Source organism: Octopus sinensis, linkage group LG9 (assembly GCF_006345805.1).
Source record: "Octopus sinensis linkage group LG9, ASM634580v1, whole genome shotgun sequence".
Lineage (NCBI taxonomy): Eukaryota > Metazoa > Mollusca > Cephalopoda > Octopoda > Octopodidae > Octopus > Octopus sinensis.
In genome coordinates, this window is record NC_043005.1 from 98,636,802 (window position 1) to 98,653,204 (window position 16,403).

The window sequence follows — 16,403 nt, forward strand, 5'->3', positions numbered from 1 at the left end:
TTTCTATTTCCTTTCTTTCTCTTTCTTTTTTACCATCTCTTTATGTCTGCTTATTTTCCTTTGTTTTCCCTCTCCTGTTTCTGTTATTTTATTGTACTGTTTCTTTCTTTCCTGGCTTTCAATTTCCTCTTTTTCTTTCAATTTTTTTTGTTTCACTTTGTCTACGTCTATTTTCCTTCTCTATCTCTTTCATAATTTCCCTGATGAATTCCTGCCAACCCAGCCTCTGGCCAATCCCCTTTAACATTTGTACCATTCGATCCTTCACTGCATTTAACTTGATCTATTTGTCAGTTTTAGTTTTTTCTTTTACCATTTAATCAAAGAGGGAAGAACAGTGCTCATGATTCTTTGCAAGGCTTCTACGAGCAGTGGGAGGAAGAGAGAAATGCTCTTACTATATATACAATGGTTTCTACTAGATACCCTTCATAACACCAAGGACTTTACAAAGTGTACTGAGTGCATTTTATCATGGCACTAGAGAGGTAGTTGTCTTCAACAAGATTTGAATGACTCATGCAAGTTTCTGGTTTCTTCATTGTTTGCTAACCACTTTACAGAGTGTACTGGGTGCACCACCCATGACTTGCCTTGTTCACTGTTTTTGTTAAATCTGTTCTGGGCAAAATGACCAATGGAGTGAGTATGGGAAAGGGAAATTGCAGATGAACTAAGGTTTGAGGGTGAATGAAGTGTGACTATTAAGTGGTGAAATAGCGATTGAGGCGACAATATGAAATATGAAACTGTTATGACAGTGGGAGGGTTTAATGAGAGAGAGAGAGAGAAGTAGGAGAAAATCACTAATGCTTCATGTTTGTTGGTAAGAGTGCAAGGAATATTAAAATTGAGTGACCTAGATGTAAATGATAAATGTGTTATATGAAAATAATAGCAGAGATACCATCTACATCTGTTGGCCGGTTGGGCTTTAGGGAGGGACAGGCTTAGCAAATTTGGTTGCAGAAATGAAAGGTGGTGAGCTGGCAGAAATGTTAGCACACGCCGGGTGAAATGCTTAGCGGTATTTCGTCTGCTGTTTCGTTCTGAGTTCAAATTCTGCCGAGGTCGACTTTGCCTTTCATCCTTTCGGGGTTGATAAATTAAGTACCAGTTACGCACTGGGATCGATAAATTAAGTACCAGTTACACACTGGGGTTGATGTAATTGACTTAATCCCTTTGTCTGTCCTTGTTTGTCCCCTCTATGTTTAACCCCATGTGGGCAATAAAGAAATAAGAAATGAAAGGTTGGAATTAGTTTTGCAGAAGAGTGGCAACAGCAGACTTATTTGTGTTATAAGTGAAATGAAAAGCATGTTGCAAACTTGTTTGGTGTTAGGAATAGAGAATTAGCTAACAGTCATTTGAATTGAACAAGGAAGGAAAGGAAGATAATGGAGAGTTGGTGCAGGTGATTTTGGCAAAGAACTAGAATACACAGCTTTCAGTTGGGAAAGGAAGCATTGTTTTTGCTGTACTGTGAATGAAAGCATCTTTTGTTTTCTTAATTTCAAGAGAAGCTTAAAGAAGCCCTGCTCTCTTCTTACTTTGCTCTCTTTTTATATATTTGTTTTTTACATAATTCATTATTTCCTCAACATCCATCTCCTGTTATTGCTATAACTCGTCTTTCTTTCTTTCTTTCTCTCTCTCTCTGTCTCTCCCCACTGCACATATTCATAGCTCTTATCTAGTCATCTTGTACTTGTTATTTCCATCTTACTTCTACTCTCATTCAAGCTATTGCTGTCTTGTTTCCATATAGTTCTTCTCTTCTCTTTCCACCACTATACATTAACAACCCCTTTCACAATAACCATTGTAACAGTACCATCACCACCACAATTGTAATGTCACCACCACAGCAACAACACAGTACCATTTCCACCACCACTATGAGAATAATACCTCCACTATAACTAGAATGCTGGCCCTATTACAACTATCTCCACTACTCTTACTGCTGAGAAAATTTAATAGTTTGTACTCAGCTGTGTTTATTGAAGACAGCTATTTAGAATGAGGGAGGATATTCATCTGGTTGTTATTTTTATTTGTTATTACTGCATGTGTTGTTGTTGTTGTTGTTACTAAAAATACACTTTGAAGTTTCGACTAACTTTTCAAATTCTTTTGCTTTAAACCATATGAAACATTTACATTTCATTCTTCCCTGCCAGCCTGGCTATCAATGCTTTGAGTCAGACAATAGTTGAGTCAATTGTGGGAAGAAACATTTCATCACATACCCACCACTCCAGATTAGATTAAGAAAAGAATAGAAAATGAAGCTGTCCTGCAAGAAGTCCTCTTATTGACCGATTGAGTTTGTGACCTAGTTTCTATTATTTATAGTAATTCACTTTACTAAAAATGCTAACAGCAAAAGCAGTAAACCAAAAGATGTTTTTTTTTTTTCATGTTTTCCCTTGTACTTATGAATGAAAATAATAATTATTAAGGCATTCATGGCTATGTGGCTAACAGGTTTGCTCTGCAACCATGTGGGAGAACCAGATGGTTGCTAATTTTTTTGCCTAACTCATTCAATCTGTATCTTCACTGATTGGATATATGAAATAATCCCTGAACTATTAAGTAGAATTGATAATGTTTTGTAAATTTAAGCTAGATTTTAAATTAAAACTAGCTATAACCTTTTAGCATTTAACCTGGCCATATTGGGCCCAAATATTATATCTGTTTTATGTTCAAAGTAGCCAGATCCAGCTTCACACACTTATCCTATAATATATTCTAAAAATAAACAATATCTTGAAGCCATGAGATAATTCATGATTAATTCAAAACATTGTGAATAAATAAGTATCATACTTGACAGTAATCTGAATGCTAAAGACTTAAACAAGTCTTCTGTGCAGATTGTTTTGCAAAAAATTGTAGAATAATCTTTTTTGGTCTCAAGAGACTATCAACCAATATATTTTAATTTAGTGAATGACAGGATAGAATGTCCATTCCCATTGAATAGTAATCAATGAATGTGTTTATGTATGTGTATATGAGAATACTTGTCTGTGGGTTTGACCCCTGCTTTATATTGCACTGTTGTGACCCAATCAATGTGTCTTATGATTTGGAAGTAAGATTTATCTCAGGTGGGCTTTCTCAGCAGTGTTGTGTTGTTGGTGACTTTCTTTTTATTTTGTAATAGCAAGACCTATCTATCAATCTTTAAAACGAAGAAGTAAGACACCTTTTTTCTATTAGTCTAGGTGTTCACTTTAGGCATGTGACAAAACACTTTTCGTTATTAACCTCAAATAAAGGGGTAAAAAAAATGTTTTAATATTTACATGTACAGTATGTTTCAATCTCTAATCATCATTAAGTGATTTATTCATGGATATATATATATATATATATATATATAGGGAGAATTCACAAAAAAAAACCAAAAGACCCCTGCTTTATATTGCACTGTTGTGACCCAATCAATGTGTCTTATGATTTGGAAGTAAGATTTATCTCAGGTGGGCTTTCTCAGCAGTGTTGTGTTGTTGGTGACTTTCTTTTTATTTTGTAATAGCAAGACCTATCTATCAATCTTTAAAACGAAGAAGTAAGACACCTTTTTTCTATTAGTCTAGGTGTTCACTTTAGGCATGTGACAAAACACTTTTCGTTATTAACCTCAAATAAAGGGGTAAAAAAAATGTTTTAATATTTACATGTACAGTATGTTTCAATCTCTAATCATCATTAAGTGATTTATTCATGGATATATATATATATCTATATATATATATATATATATAGGGAGAATTCACAAAAAAAAACCAAAAGACGAAGACAGTTGGTGTAGAAAACAAACAGATGTATTAGTATAACGCTCGGGAATTGAAAAAGTCTCTTACATTTCGAGCCTATGCTCTTCCTCAGAAAGGAACACAAAAAGAAACAAGGAGAGAAAAAAAATGTGTGTAGTGGCTACCGATCTATCATGACACATATACATATGCAAAATTATCACGAGACTGTTACTCAGACTTTTATGTTCCCATTTGTTGGACAGTTGTGATGAAAACACAACCGTCCAACAAACGGGAGTGTGAAACTCTGAGTAACAATCTTGTGCTAATTTTGCAGCTTTAATAAGAACATATTACTCTGGTATTCAAGTACTATTTTTCCCATTTTGTTTTGCACTTATGTGCTCACCTGTGTGTGTATATATATATATAGCACAAATAAGAGTAAACAAAAGATGAAGACAGATGTGGGAACAACAAGCAGGTGTATTAGTTTAACGGTCGTAAAGAATGGAAAAGTCTTTTACATTTTGAGCCTATGCTCTTCAACAGAAAGAATTACAGACACACACACACACACACACACACACACACTATTGTTCCAGTTGATCCAATCAACTGAATAGTCTGCTCATAAAAGTAATATGCATGTGTCTGAGCATCCCACAGATGTGTGTACCCTTAATGTAGTTCCCAGGGAGATTCGGCATGACACAGATTGTGACAGGTACTACAAATTTTTGCCAGCTGAGTGAACTGGAGCATCATGAAATAAAGTGTCTTGCTCAAGGACACAACGCATCGCTGGTAATTGAACTCATGACATTATGATTGTGAGCAGAATACCCTAACCATTGAGCCACGTCTTCCCCTCCCCCCACACACACACAGTATCAGATCAGATTTGAACTTTGAACCTATATTCCTAAATTTCAAAAACTAAGGGTATTATGCTCTTATCCACCAGGCCATGGATACACTAGATGTAAATTTTAAATCTTTTTCATCTTCAAAGATGAAATTTCTTCTGAAAAATTATCTTAAGTGCTCATCTTGGACTTATGGACATGGATAAAATATATGACACTGTTAAGTATGAGCTAGAGTTAACATTCCTGTTCAGTAACATATATTTCCTAGGTCTTGACACCACTACTCTAAACCATTGTTGTTGTTGTGAAGGGATTCTGACCACCCACCAAGTGATTAAAAGGTGAACTGACTTATTATTATTAAAAAACTGTGGGCGATTGGCCGTTCAGGTTGGTAAGCAGTTCACTGTAAGCTGAGAGCATTGAGTCTTGTGTAATGTTAATAGTAGCGTCATGTATATACAAGGGTTGGACAAAATAATGGAAACTCCTTAAAATTTCAAATAAATTTATTTTAATATGGGGTAGGACTGCCTTTGGCAGTAATTACAGCTTGAATTCTATGAGGTATGGACTTGTACAAAGTTTGAATTGTTTCCAATGGAATTTTTGTCCATTCTTCAGCTAAAACAGTCTCCAGTTTTTGTAGTGATGATGGTGGAGGAGATCAACTCCTTACTTGTTTTTCTAAAATGCACCATAAATGTTCAATAATATTGAGATCTGGGAACTGTGGTGGCCAGATAAGATGTTCAACTTCACTAGAATGTCCCTTGTGCCATTCAGTAAGAACTTTAGCTGTGTCAATTAGTGCATTTTCATCCTGAAAAATTGCATTTCCCTCCAGAATCAGTTCCGCAACAATAAGATGAATTTGATTTTATAAAATGCATAAATAGTTTTGACTATTAATCCTGCCATGAAGGGAAACCATTGGGCTGGCGAATTTCCAAGATATGGCCCCCCAGATCATCACAGATCCTCCTCCATGTTTAACAGTTGGAAGAAGGCAGTCTGGGTCAAATGCTTCTTTTGGCCATCTCCACACGTATACCCGGCTGGTGGTTGGAAATAGGGTGAAGAATGACTCGTCTGAGAAATTACCATTCTTCCACTGCTCTAGGGACCATTTCTATAGGTTTTTACTCCACTCTAAATGCTTTGCAACATTTGTTTTTGAAAGTAGTGGTTTTCTGATTGCAGCCCTCCCCTGAAATCTGGCTTTGTACAGATTCTGGCAAACAATTTTTGTGGAAACTGGGTTCTTGAGGTGGCCATTGAGCTCTGCAGTAATTTTGAGAGCTGTACTTTTGTGATCCTTTCTAACAATTCACATAACAGTCCAATGGTCTCTGTCTGAAAATTTTGGTTTTCTTCCGGAGTTTTGTTTCCAGGAGGAGGTTTTTTCCCTCTTTCTCAAAGGCTCTCACTACTTTCAAGACAGTACTTCTTGATACACCAAACATTTTAGCTGTTTTCGTTATGCCATACAAGCACCAACAATTTGACTTCTTTGAAAGTCCGATAGATCTGTCATTGTAATGAATTTTAATTACCTTTTTCTGATGATATCTGAAAAGAAACAGCAATTTTAGCAAAACATATTAAGCAACACTAATAATATATCAAAAAACAAAAATAAACAAGCTTTTGATGGTTTTATAGATATTTCAAAACTATGATGCTATGTGTTTCCATTATTTTGTCCAACCACTGTACTTTTTTCCTGCCGCACTTTGTTATATATCCAATACAAGGATATAAAAGTGGCGATGAGATGTTTGAAGCTTGCATTGGATGTTTAAAATTTTGTTTTGGAAACCAAAGAAAAATATCATTTGACATGGAGAACTTATTGGTCTCTGTGGTGCAGTTGCAACAGCAGCAGTAGCAACTACAACAAAAACCACAAAACCAACAGTTGCTGGAATTAATGTTGAGGAAGTCTGAAAATACCTCAGGTTTGTACTCGCTAGACAGCATAGCAAACTCAATTGGCGAATTCAAATATAACCCAGAAGAAGGCATTACCTTCTCTGCATATTTTCGAAGATATGAAGAAATCTTCAAAAAAGCGTGTAAAAGTTGGTCCAGCATGAAAAAATTACAACTACTTTTAAGAAAGTTATCCCCTATCGAACATGAAAAATATAGTAATTATATTCTGCCAAAGAAACCAGGTGAGATTTGTTTTGATGAAACAATATTTTATTGAAAATGTTCAGGGAAAAATGCTCCCTTTTCAATACTCACTGGCAATGTTTAAATTTGGTCTAAAGAGATGATTTTGTCACCTATGCCAGAGTGGTTAACAGATAGTGAGAGAAACTCAAATTGAATGCATTGACCCCCAATATGTTCCAGTGTTTAATTTTTGTTCATGGGCTTACTGCAAACAGAGATGCAGATATATGTTCTCAGATATTAACAAAATTAGAACAGGACCAAAATTTAACTCTCCAGGCAGTAGCAGAAGAATGTCAGGGGATTATAAATCTGACATGAATCAAATAAAATTGAAGATAAAGATTGCTTTCATGTTCAAGCATGTCAACTGGCATCAGATAAGAAAAAATGTCAAGACTGAATCCATGTTATGGGTGTGGTGGTCTACGTTTTAAAAATAACAGTTTGCTTAAAAATGTAAAAGCTTCAAGTGTAGTAAAATGGGCCATAAAAGTCACATTGTAGGACAGAACCTAAAAAAAAACCATTCAACAGAAAAAATCGTGTAAATGGATTATTGGTGACAAAAAATACGAAATAGGAAATTTGTGTATGTAAAAATTTATAACACAATTGGATACAGGCAGTGATATCTTCATAATTAACACAGATACATGGAAAAAATCAGGAGACCTAGATTAAAAAGAAATTTTGAGGGCATATTCATATGTAACATTAAATTTCATGAAAAAATCTTAAAAGCCAAAGTTTTTGTGTTAAATAATACAACACACTTGTTCAGCACTAACTGGATGGAATTATTTAACTTATGGGACCTCCCCATAAATCTTTTCTGTAAAAATGTGAATGGGTTTTTCCTCCAGTACAAATAAGTCATCAGATTAATTGAAAAAATAATTAAAAAATTTTTTTCCTGAAGTTCTGTCTGATATATTAGGTCTGTGTACCAAAATGAAAGCACGGTTTCAAATAAAGGAAAACACCATACCAACATTTAAACAAAAACAAACTGTACCATTTGTAGAATTAGATCAGATAAACTTAGAGAGACTAGAAAAAATTGGAGTTATCCAAAAAGTGGAATATAGTCATTGGACATCACCATCTGTGTACGTTAAGAATAAGAATAATAAAATCAGAGTGTGTGCTGATTTTTCCACTGGTTTAAATGGATGTCTTAAAATGTGCCACTATCTGCTACCTATGTACTTGGGAGAATATTTTTGCAAAATCAAATGGTGGCAAGATATTTTCTAAATTGGATCTCTCTAACACGTACCTACAAATTACAATAGAATGCTCTAAATGCCTAATAATTAACACACATAAAGGACTGTATAAATACCACAGGTTACCATTTGGCTCAAAAGTCGCAGCAGCAATGTTTCAGCAGATCATGGATGCAATGTTTGCAGATAGTGAATTCACAATTTCATATCTGGATAGTATACGCATTAAAAGTGAATCCAGAGATCAACACATAGAGCACGTAAAATATGTGTTCCAAAAAATTAAGGATTACAGCTTTACTTTGAATGAAGAAAAGTGTGAATTTTTCTAACCAAAAATAACATATTTTGGAGAAATCATTGACAGAAATGGATGTCAACCAGACCCTTGAAGGCAGATGCAATTAAAAATAAGCCCCCTCCAACAAATATAGTGACTTTATGAGCATTTTGAGGATTGGCAAATTATTACCAAAATTATATTCCAAATATGCATAATAAGTATTTTGTTGACACTTTCAAGAGGGTGTTGAAAAAGGCGAACAATGAAGTTATGGATGATTTTGCATTCCAACAATTTCTAAGAGTGTACTGAGTAACATCTAATCTAAATACACATTGGGAATGTCACCTGCAGAAGTGATGTTTGCTAGAAAGGTCAGATCTGTCTTTGATAAGCTGATACCTAGTGAAAATAAAAAAAGAAGGGTGAACAACAAAAATACTTCAAAACTCTTCAAGTTAGGTGACAAATTTTTTTAAAAAACCTATAGATGTGGTAAAGAAAGCTGGGAGAATGGTGTAATTATTAAATAAATTGGAAGAAAGATATTCCTGGTAAAAGGAAAAAATGTCGAACACAAGACATATTAACCAACTTAAAAAAAAGATTCACGGAAAAAATAATTACGAGAAATGAAATCCCCATGGAAGTATTTTACGACATGTTTGAGGTATCAACACCCAAACAATTTGAACTACACATTTCTAGCACCAGAAAACAGAAAAAAATGGAAACATTTGAATTGAACCATAGGCATAAGAGATATTAAAACTCGGAGCAGAGTTCAATTCTCAAAAGGAGAGAAGATTGGGAAGACTGATTCTAAAAAGGGGAGATGTTGTGGAAGGACTCTGACTAGCCACCAAGTGACTAAAAGGTGGGCTAACTCATTATTATAAAATAAAGAACTGTGAGGGATTGGCAGTTTTTGGGTTGGTAAGCAGTTCACTGTAAACCATTGATAGAGAGCATTATGTCTTGTGTAATATTAATAGTATTGTGTTATGTATATACTTTCTTTCCCCTTGCTTCGTTATATATCCAATACAAGGATATAAAATTTATAATTTTTTTTCTTTCCTATGCTATTTGCAACTGTTTCTTCTCAATAAATAACTTTTCTTGTTTTGCAGCCATCCGTTCAAATAGTCAATTTTAAACTTTCCACATCCAAACACAAAGAAGTTGGAGATTGTTGTTTAGCAAAATGGAAAGATGATGCATCACTTATCGCCGTCACGGTGAGTTATATTTCACTTGTTGTTGTTCATGTTTCATTTGGTAGTGTTAGTTGTAGCTATTTCATTTCTGTTTGGTTTACTGTTTTAAATTTTAGATTTTGTAATGCCCATCCACAATGTGGATTCACCTGCTCTTTAAAATCAGATTTAGCTTCTAGATTAACTAGTGAAGAGCCTGGTATCAAAAAGCTCTTCACTGATACTGAGAGATTTGACCACTGTATTAACGTATTGCATATTTGAAACAAATGTTTTCCCTGCTTGTTATGTCAAAGCACTTGATACTAAAGATCCTTCGCTTTTTTTAGCTTGTAATTTATCAGTTGTCTTTAATACAGTAGTATTTTTTCTGTTTTCAAATACCAATATGCTATCACATAGTTACATATTACCCTTGTGTACCAAATAATTTCATTTGTACTAGTGCTTTTCAGGTTACCTATTTAATACTCAAGGTGTTTTGTATAGCTTGTTGATCAATGATATATATATATATATATATATATATATATATATAGTAAACTAGTGCTTAATGTAGGGTGTGGTGTCAATTATATGATTGAGTAACTTCAATCAAAAGTTTGTTCTTTAAATGTTTGACAGTGATCCATTCAGCTCATTAAATATCATTTTACTCTCTGTCACATATGGTCAAGTGTAGTTTTGCTGTCAAGGTTAGTTATGCCAAGGATTGGTTATAGATCAGAGACCTTTGTGCTATTGGGAAAGATAATGGTTTTTTCTGTTCCATTGTACCAGTAAATTTCCTTCTCAATTATTTTTCATTGTTTACTTCTAAACTACTTTCTAAAGCTGTTCTATTTTTACAATAATTACTATTTAATCCTATTACATTTGTTTTCTCAGTTTCCTTTCTTGTGATTATCATAACATTATATTTAAAAAGCAACCCTTAATATTGTATATTCCTATATTTGTCTCTCATCATAAATCTCTTAATTTTACTTCCCAATATTCATATGTCATTTACTTCTAGGCACATAAACTTCCATGGCAATAACAAGATTTAGCTACACATACTTTTAATCAACTCTTATAACTTGCATTGCTGTTTTGTATTACTTTTCCCTCTTCTGTTCTTTTCAGACAAGCAAGAACTATGTACTCTTTTTCAAGGTTGATCTTGATAGATCCATTCCAAATCATCATTGTCTTTATGTCCAACATGAAAAAAAGTAAGAACATCATTCATATTTCTTAATAATGTTTTTCTCTATTGCTGCTTACCCTGTAATTAAATTTTGAAACTTTATTAAGCTAAATAGCAGTGTGTGTGTGTGTGGGACAAAACAGAAAATAAAACTGGATAGTTTCTAAGACCATGGTAACATTAAATGATTGACTTTTTTGACACCTCAAATGTTCAAAATGTGTAGGTTCAGGATTGACAAGCAACTCAAGAAACAATTTAATGTGTTTTGGGAGTCTAAGTCAAAGATGTGTTCTCAACTCCTTCCTTCATCTTTGTCCTGGAAATTATAGTAAAGTCTTTCAGGATTGAATAGTATGTCAATATTAGTATGTTCACTATCTGGTCCTTATCAAAAAATTCCTTTGTAGTTCAGTAATTCACAGAATCAATTAACGATTAGCTGTCAGCTCCATAGTTTCCACATGATCCCAGAGACAACATCTCTTGAATGTTGACTCATGAATTTGTCTTTCATGAAAACAAACAACCGGAAGAATTTGCTTCAAATCACCAGACAGAGTACTGTTAGATCAAAAAATGGCTTGTTACAGCCTTACATCTTGCAAGTCCTTAAAGGGCATTCAAAGACATGCTTATGTTCCATTCTTATTTCACCAGGTCAGTTTGCTGTATTAGTTTCAAGTTTTAAGCCAATATATTTGAGTCTTTCTTGGACCTTCAGAAGAACAATCATCATCATCGTTTAACGTCTGCTTTCCGTGCTCGCATGGGTTGAACAGTTTGACTGAGGACTGGCGAGTCAGATGGCTGCACTAGGCTCTAATCTGATCTGGAAGAATTTCTACAGTGGATGCCCTTCCTAATGCCAACCACTCCAAGAGTGCAGTGGGTGCTTTTACGTGCCACCAGCATGAGGGCCAGTCAGGTGGTACTGGCAATGGCCACGCTCATGCATAGTTATTTTATTATACCATATTTTCTGCAAGATACTTTCATTTTTCGCAAAAAGTAAAAGAGTCATTTAGCATGCAGTAAAATAAAAAAGTACAGATGTCTCACTGAGGACCAAATCAAATTGATAAAGCCTTTTCCATAATTTGGTCTGTTGAATGACAATGAAGACTGAATTCCAGCATGCTTCTTAGGATGTTGGACATTCAATTCCATCAGTGTTTTGAATTCTTAGGATGTTGAGCCAGTGTTGTGTTGTTGGATCATTCTGAAGTAATAAGCTCAAAATGATGTAGTCTTTATGTATACAGTGGGGGGAAATAAATATTCGTACACGTCAAAATTCTTTCTTTATTTAATTTCTAATGAACATAAATTGGATATACCAATACTATACTTGCATACAGATGCATAAACTAAGAATATGCAAAAGAAACTAATAAATTATAATAACTAAGGAATTTATATACAATCATAAATATTTAGGAGTGAAAAAAGTATTCATACAGAATAAATTTATGATTTTCTAAGCCACAAAATACTGTTAAAATAATTTTTTTTTAATAGAACTTTCTTGTTTGTTCCAATAATCTTATCAGTTGTCATTTTTAAGTGTTAAAATGCTAGCTTCTTCATTCAGCACTGAGACAACATAAAGTAGTATCATAATAATGGGGAAAAGTAAAGAACTCACAAATACAGTGAAAAACTTAATTATTGAACAGTGGAAAGCAGGTAAAAGTTGCAGGAAAATATCAGAGATCCTTTGTATTCCATTTTCTACCATATCTTCATTTATTCAAAGATATAAAAAATCAGGAACTGTTGAAAACAGAATAAGATCCAGTGCACCACGCAAGATTTCCCCTAGATCTTTAAGAAAAATGAAGTGAAGAATCGAAAAAAAAACACAATGATCACTAGAAAGGAGTTGCAAGAAGATTTGTTAGCTTTAGGGACTAGTGTTACACTATGAACAATCAGCAATGAACTTCATAGAAATGAACTGAAGTCACTCTCTCCTAGAAAAACTCCGCTGTTGACTAAAAGGCACAGAGATGCCCGTTTAAAATTTGTTTATGAACATAAAGATAAACCTGATACATGTTTATTGCTTTATGTACAGACGAGTCGAAAATTGAATTGTTTGGAAGAAATTCACGTAGCCATGTTTAGAGAAAAGATGGTACTGCCTATTTGCCGAAAAACACAATTCCTACCATAAAGTTTGGAGGTGGCAACATCATGGTGTGGGGGTGTTTCTCTGCAAATGGTACTGGCAATTTACATGTGATAGTTGGTAGAATGAATGCAGAGATGTACCAAAATATTTTGAACAATAATTTATGGGACTCTGTAAAAAAGCTCCAGCTTTGTGAAGGGTGGGTTTTACAACAGGATAACGACCCTTAGCACATGGCGAAGTCTACCAAAAAATGGAGTGTCAATCACAATATAAAATTATTAGAATGGCCAAGCGAGTCACCTGACTTGAACCCCATTGAAAATTTGTGGCGTTATTTGAAAATTAAAATTCATTCAAGAGCCCCAACGTGCATTCCTGATTTGAAGAAAATTTGTCAAGAAGACTGGGAAAAAATTCCTAAAGAAACATGCAAGTTATTGATTAAGAACTACAAGAAGAGATTGGTTGAAGTGGAACTGAATAATGGTTATGCTACGAAGTATTAAATCAGAATTATCAGTTATTTATGGTCTGTACGAATACTTTTTTCACCCCTATATATTTATAATTGTATATAAATTCCTTAGTAACTATAATTTATCAGTTTCTTTTGCATATTCTTAGTTTATGCATGTGTATGCAAATATAGTATTGGTATATCCCATTTATGTTCATTAGAAATTAGATATATAAAGAATTTTGACATGTACGAGTATTTATTTCCCCTCACTGTATATGTTATATACATATATATACCTTTGATGTTCTTTATGTATATATGTTATAATAACTGATTTAAATTTTGGCTCAAGGCTGGTAATTTTAGTGGGAAGGGTCTATTGATTTAATTGACCATAGCACTTAAATGGAACTTATTTTATTGATCCTGAAACGGTGGAAGGTGAAGTTAGTTGACCATAGCAGTATTTGAGCCCAGATCATAAAAAGCTGATAGAAATGCTACTAAACAGTTTATGTGATGCACTCATGATTCTGTCATATCACCTTCTTTGTATGTTATGATATATATGATGCAAGTCTTACAAAATGGTAGACCTGTCGGAAAATTTGCATGTAAGTCTTCTTGCTGGTCTTGCAAGGTGTTAGCATTAAAGTTTGCATGGTACAAACGATTCAAAAGCTCATGTTCTATATCATAGAAATAATTGAACAAACACTGGTGAACTGTCTCTTATAAGTAGTGATCTGATCATGTGACAGATATTCCCCAGGGCATTGAATGTGGGACTAATTCCTGGAGTTCTGATTACTTTGCAACACTTTGTTGTAGAAATATTCATAAACCTCTTTCCTATTTAAATATTATCAAAAATATTTAACTATTTTTGGCAGTGAAGTAAGATTAACCTTTCTCTCAAGGCAGCCCAGAGATTTTGGTTCAGTAAGCCATTGATATGCTTTGCAATAAGGTCCGACAGAAGCAAAGAGGCTCCCTGCTTTATGTTGGCATAGCACAGAGTACATTCTTTGAATGTTCTTTAATAGTTTTATTCTTTTTCCTTGAATGGTTGCTCTGTTCTTTTTCTTTATTTCACTTTTTTAGTGGTATGTCTCATAAGATTTTGACCTGGCTGTGTAAACCTTGATGTTTGGCTTGGTTCTAACTTAGTTGTAAATGTCCTAAGTTTTCAAATTTTACTTTTCTTTTCTCTAAGGTCTTAATTGTAAGATGAATTTACTTTACTTGAGAGAATTGTCTGTGTACTGTCTCTTTGCTCTGGAGTTTTAGCTGCAAGATTCTCCTCCTTTGCTTGAGAGAGCCTGGTCACTCTGACCTGTACAGTAGAAACAGATTAATTTTATCTTTGTTTCCTATGCAGACATTTGGTTCAGTTAAAAAAAACAACAATTAAACCTATTTTTCTTTGAATCAGTTACCCTTCTCTCCTTTTGTTTATCGTGTGCTTTTATTCCTGTTAAAATTAAGTTGGATACTTTTTTTTCTAAGTATTCCATGTTTAGAAGTAGGGATACATTTTCTAATAGTCTTAGTACTGAACGCCAGAGAGTACAATATTTAAGTTCTGAACACTTGGTCCAAAATTGCTGCATAAGTATGGTGTCTGTAGTTTTCTAATAAATTTCAGTTACCTTTTGCTATGAATACAAAATAAGAGTAAGATATTTTGAGTAACAAACATCACCATGTGATATTTGTTACAGGCATTTAATCAATTATTTGTATGGACATGAATCTTAAAATCTATGGCGGCAAAATGAGGAGGAGTATCAAAAATGACTCAATAATCAAATGATCTTCTTTTCCTCTGCATGTATTATAATATTTTGTTAGTTAAAGTAGGCTGCAAAAAAATTTTAATTAAAAAATTTCTTTTTCATGTTTTGATTTTCTAGCCTCAAATTAACTGAGTAATAAAATATCAGAAAACACTTTTTTTTGCAAATATGTTATTCATGTTTATTGCTTTATTAATTGCAGCTATATTTACCCCCAAATCAATGCTTTTCTTACTAAATGAGTTATCATTATATCTAGATATTATCACTAAATGCTATGTACTGCATCTTTGATTTTTCTGAGTTTCCACTGTATTTGTCGTATTTGTTTGTCTATAATGAACATTTCGTACATGATTTCTTTTTTCATACCTTCTGTGCTCGGCTATTCTTAATGTTAATATTTCCTCTCTCATTAATTTTTTTAATGTTCTATGTAACTGAGAGAATTTCCTTCTGTAAGACCTTCTGAAAATGTATGGATATCATAGATACAGTTTTCAGTTTTACTTTGTGCTTTAAAAATTACTAGCAGTATCGCCCGGCGTTGCTCGGGTTTGTTTCGACCCTTAAGAATTGGAATTTTTGAAAAGTAAAAATTTTGCATTATGTAGCTTGTTAAGTGAATATTTTTCTGGTTGAAATACACTGAAAAATGGCGACACAGCAGTCAAAAAATTGTAAAAAATAGGGATTTTCATAGAAAAAAAAGCACCTTTTTGATGTAAATAAATTTTAGCCTTAACATGGTCCGATTTGAATTTTATCTACTACGAAATGAAGAGCAAGCCTTCTTCTATCATACTCTCAATTTTGGTCAACTTGTGCTGCAGGGTCTCGGAGGAGATAGTGTTAGTTGAAGGCTACCAAACCTGCCATACACAGACAACTTCAGCTTTATATATAGAGAGATTTATATATTTTTTTCAATTAGATCCTTGCATTAAGGCAATCACAAAATTACAAGTGCTTTAATTTCTAGTCTATCCTTAAAACTCGTTACAGGTCTTATATGACAGGCTGGATAATTGTTTCTCAGGAATATATTGTAGATTGTGGAAATTTTTCTTTAAACACTAATTCCTTCTTGTAGACGTCCCACCAGTTTTTTTTAGTTCAGGCATTTAATCAGTTATCTGTATGGACATGAATCTTAAAATCTATGGCGGCAAAATGAGGAGGAGTATCAAAAATGACTCAATAATCAAATGATCTTCTTTTCCTCTGCAGGTATTATAATAG

The 16,403-nt window shown here is 33.7% G+C and overlaps 1 protein-coding gene across 2 annotated transcripts in view; it reads left to right on the forward strand.

Moving 5' to 3' along the window:
- The window catches only part of LOC115215369 (guanine nucleotide exchange factor subunit RIC1), a 341,602-nt gene that overhangs the window by 39,187 nt on the left and 286,012 nt on the right, over nucleotides 1-16,403 (forward strand). For both annotated transcript variants that reach the window (XM_029784517.2, XM_029784518.2), the window contains exons 2-3: nucleotides 9,484-9,591; nucleotides 10,699-10,787. In XM_029784517.2, coding sequence (XP_029640377.1) covers nucleotides 9,484-9,591; nucleotides 10,699-10,787 — 197 coding nt within the window. The remainder of the gene's footprint in view (nucleotides 1-9,483; nucleotides 9,592-10,698; nucleotides 10,788-16,403) is intronic.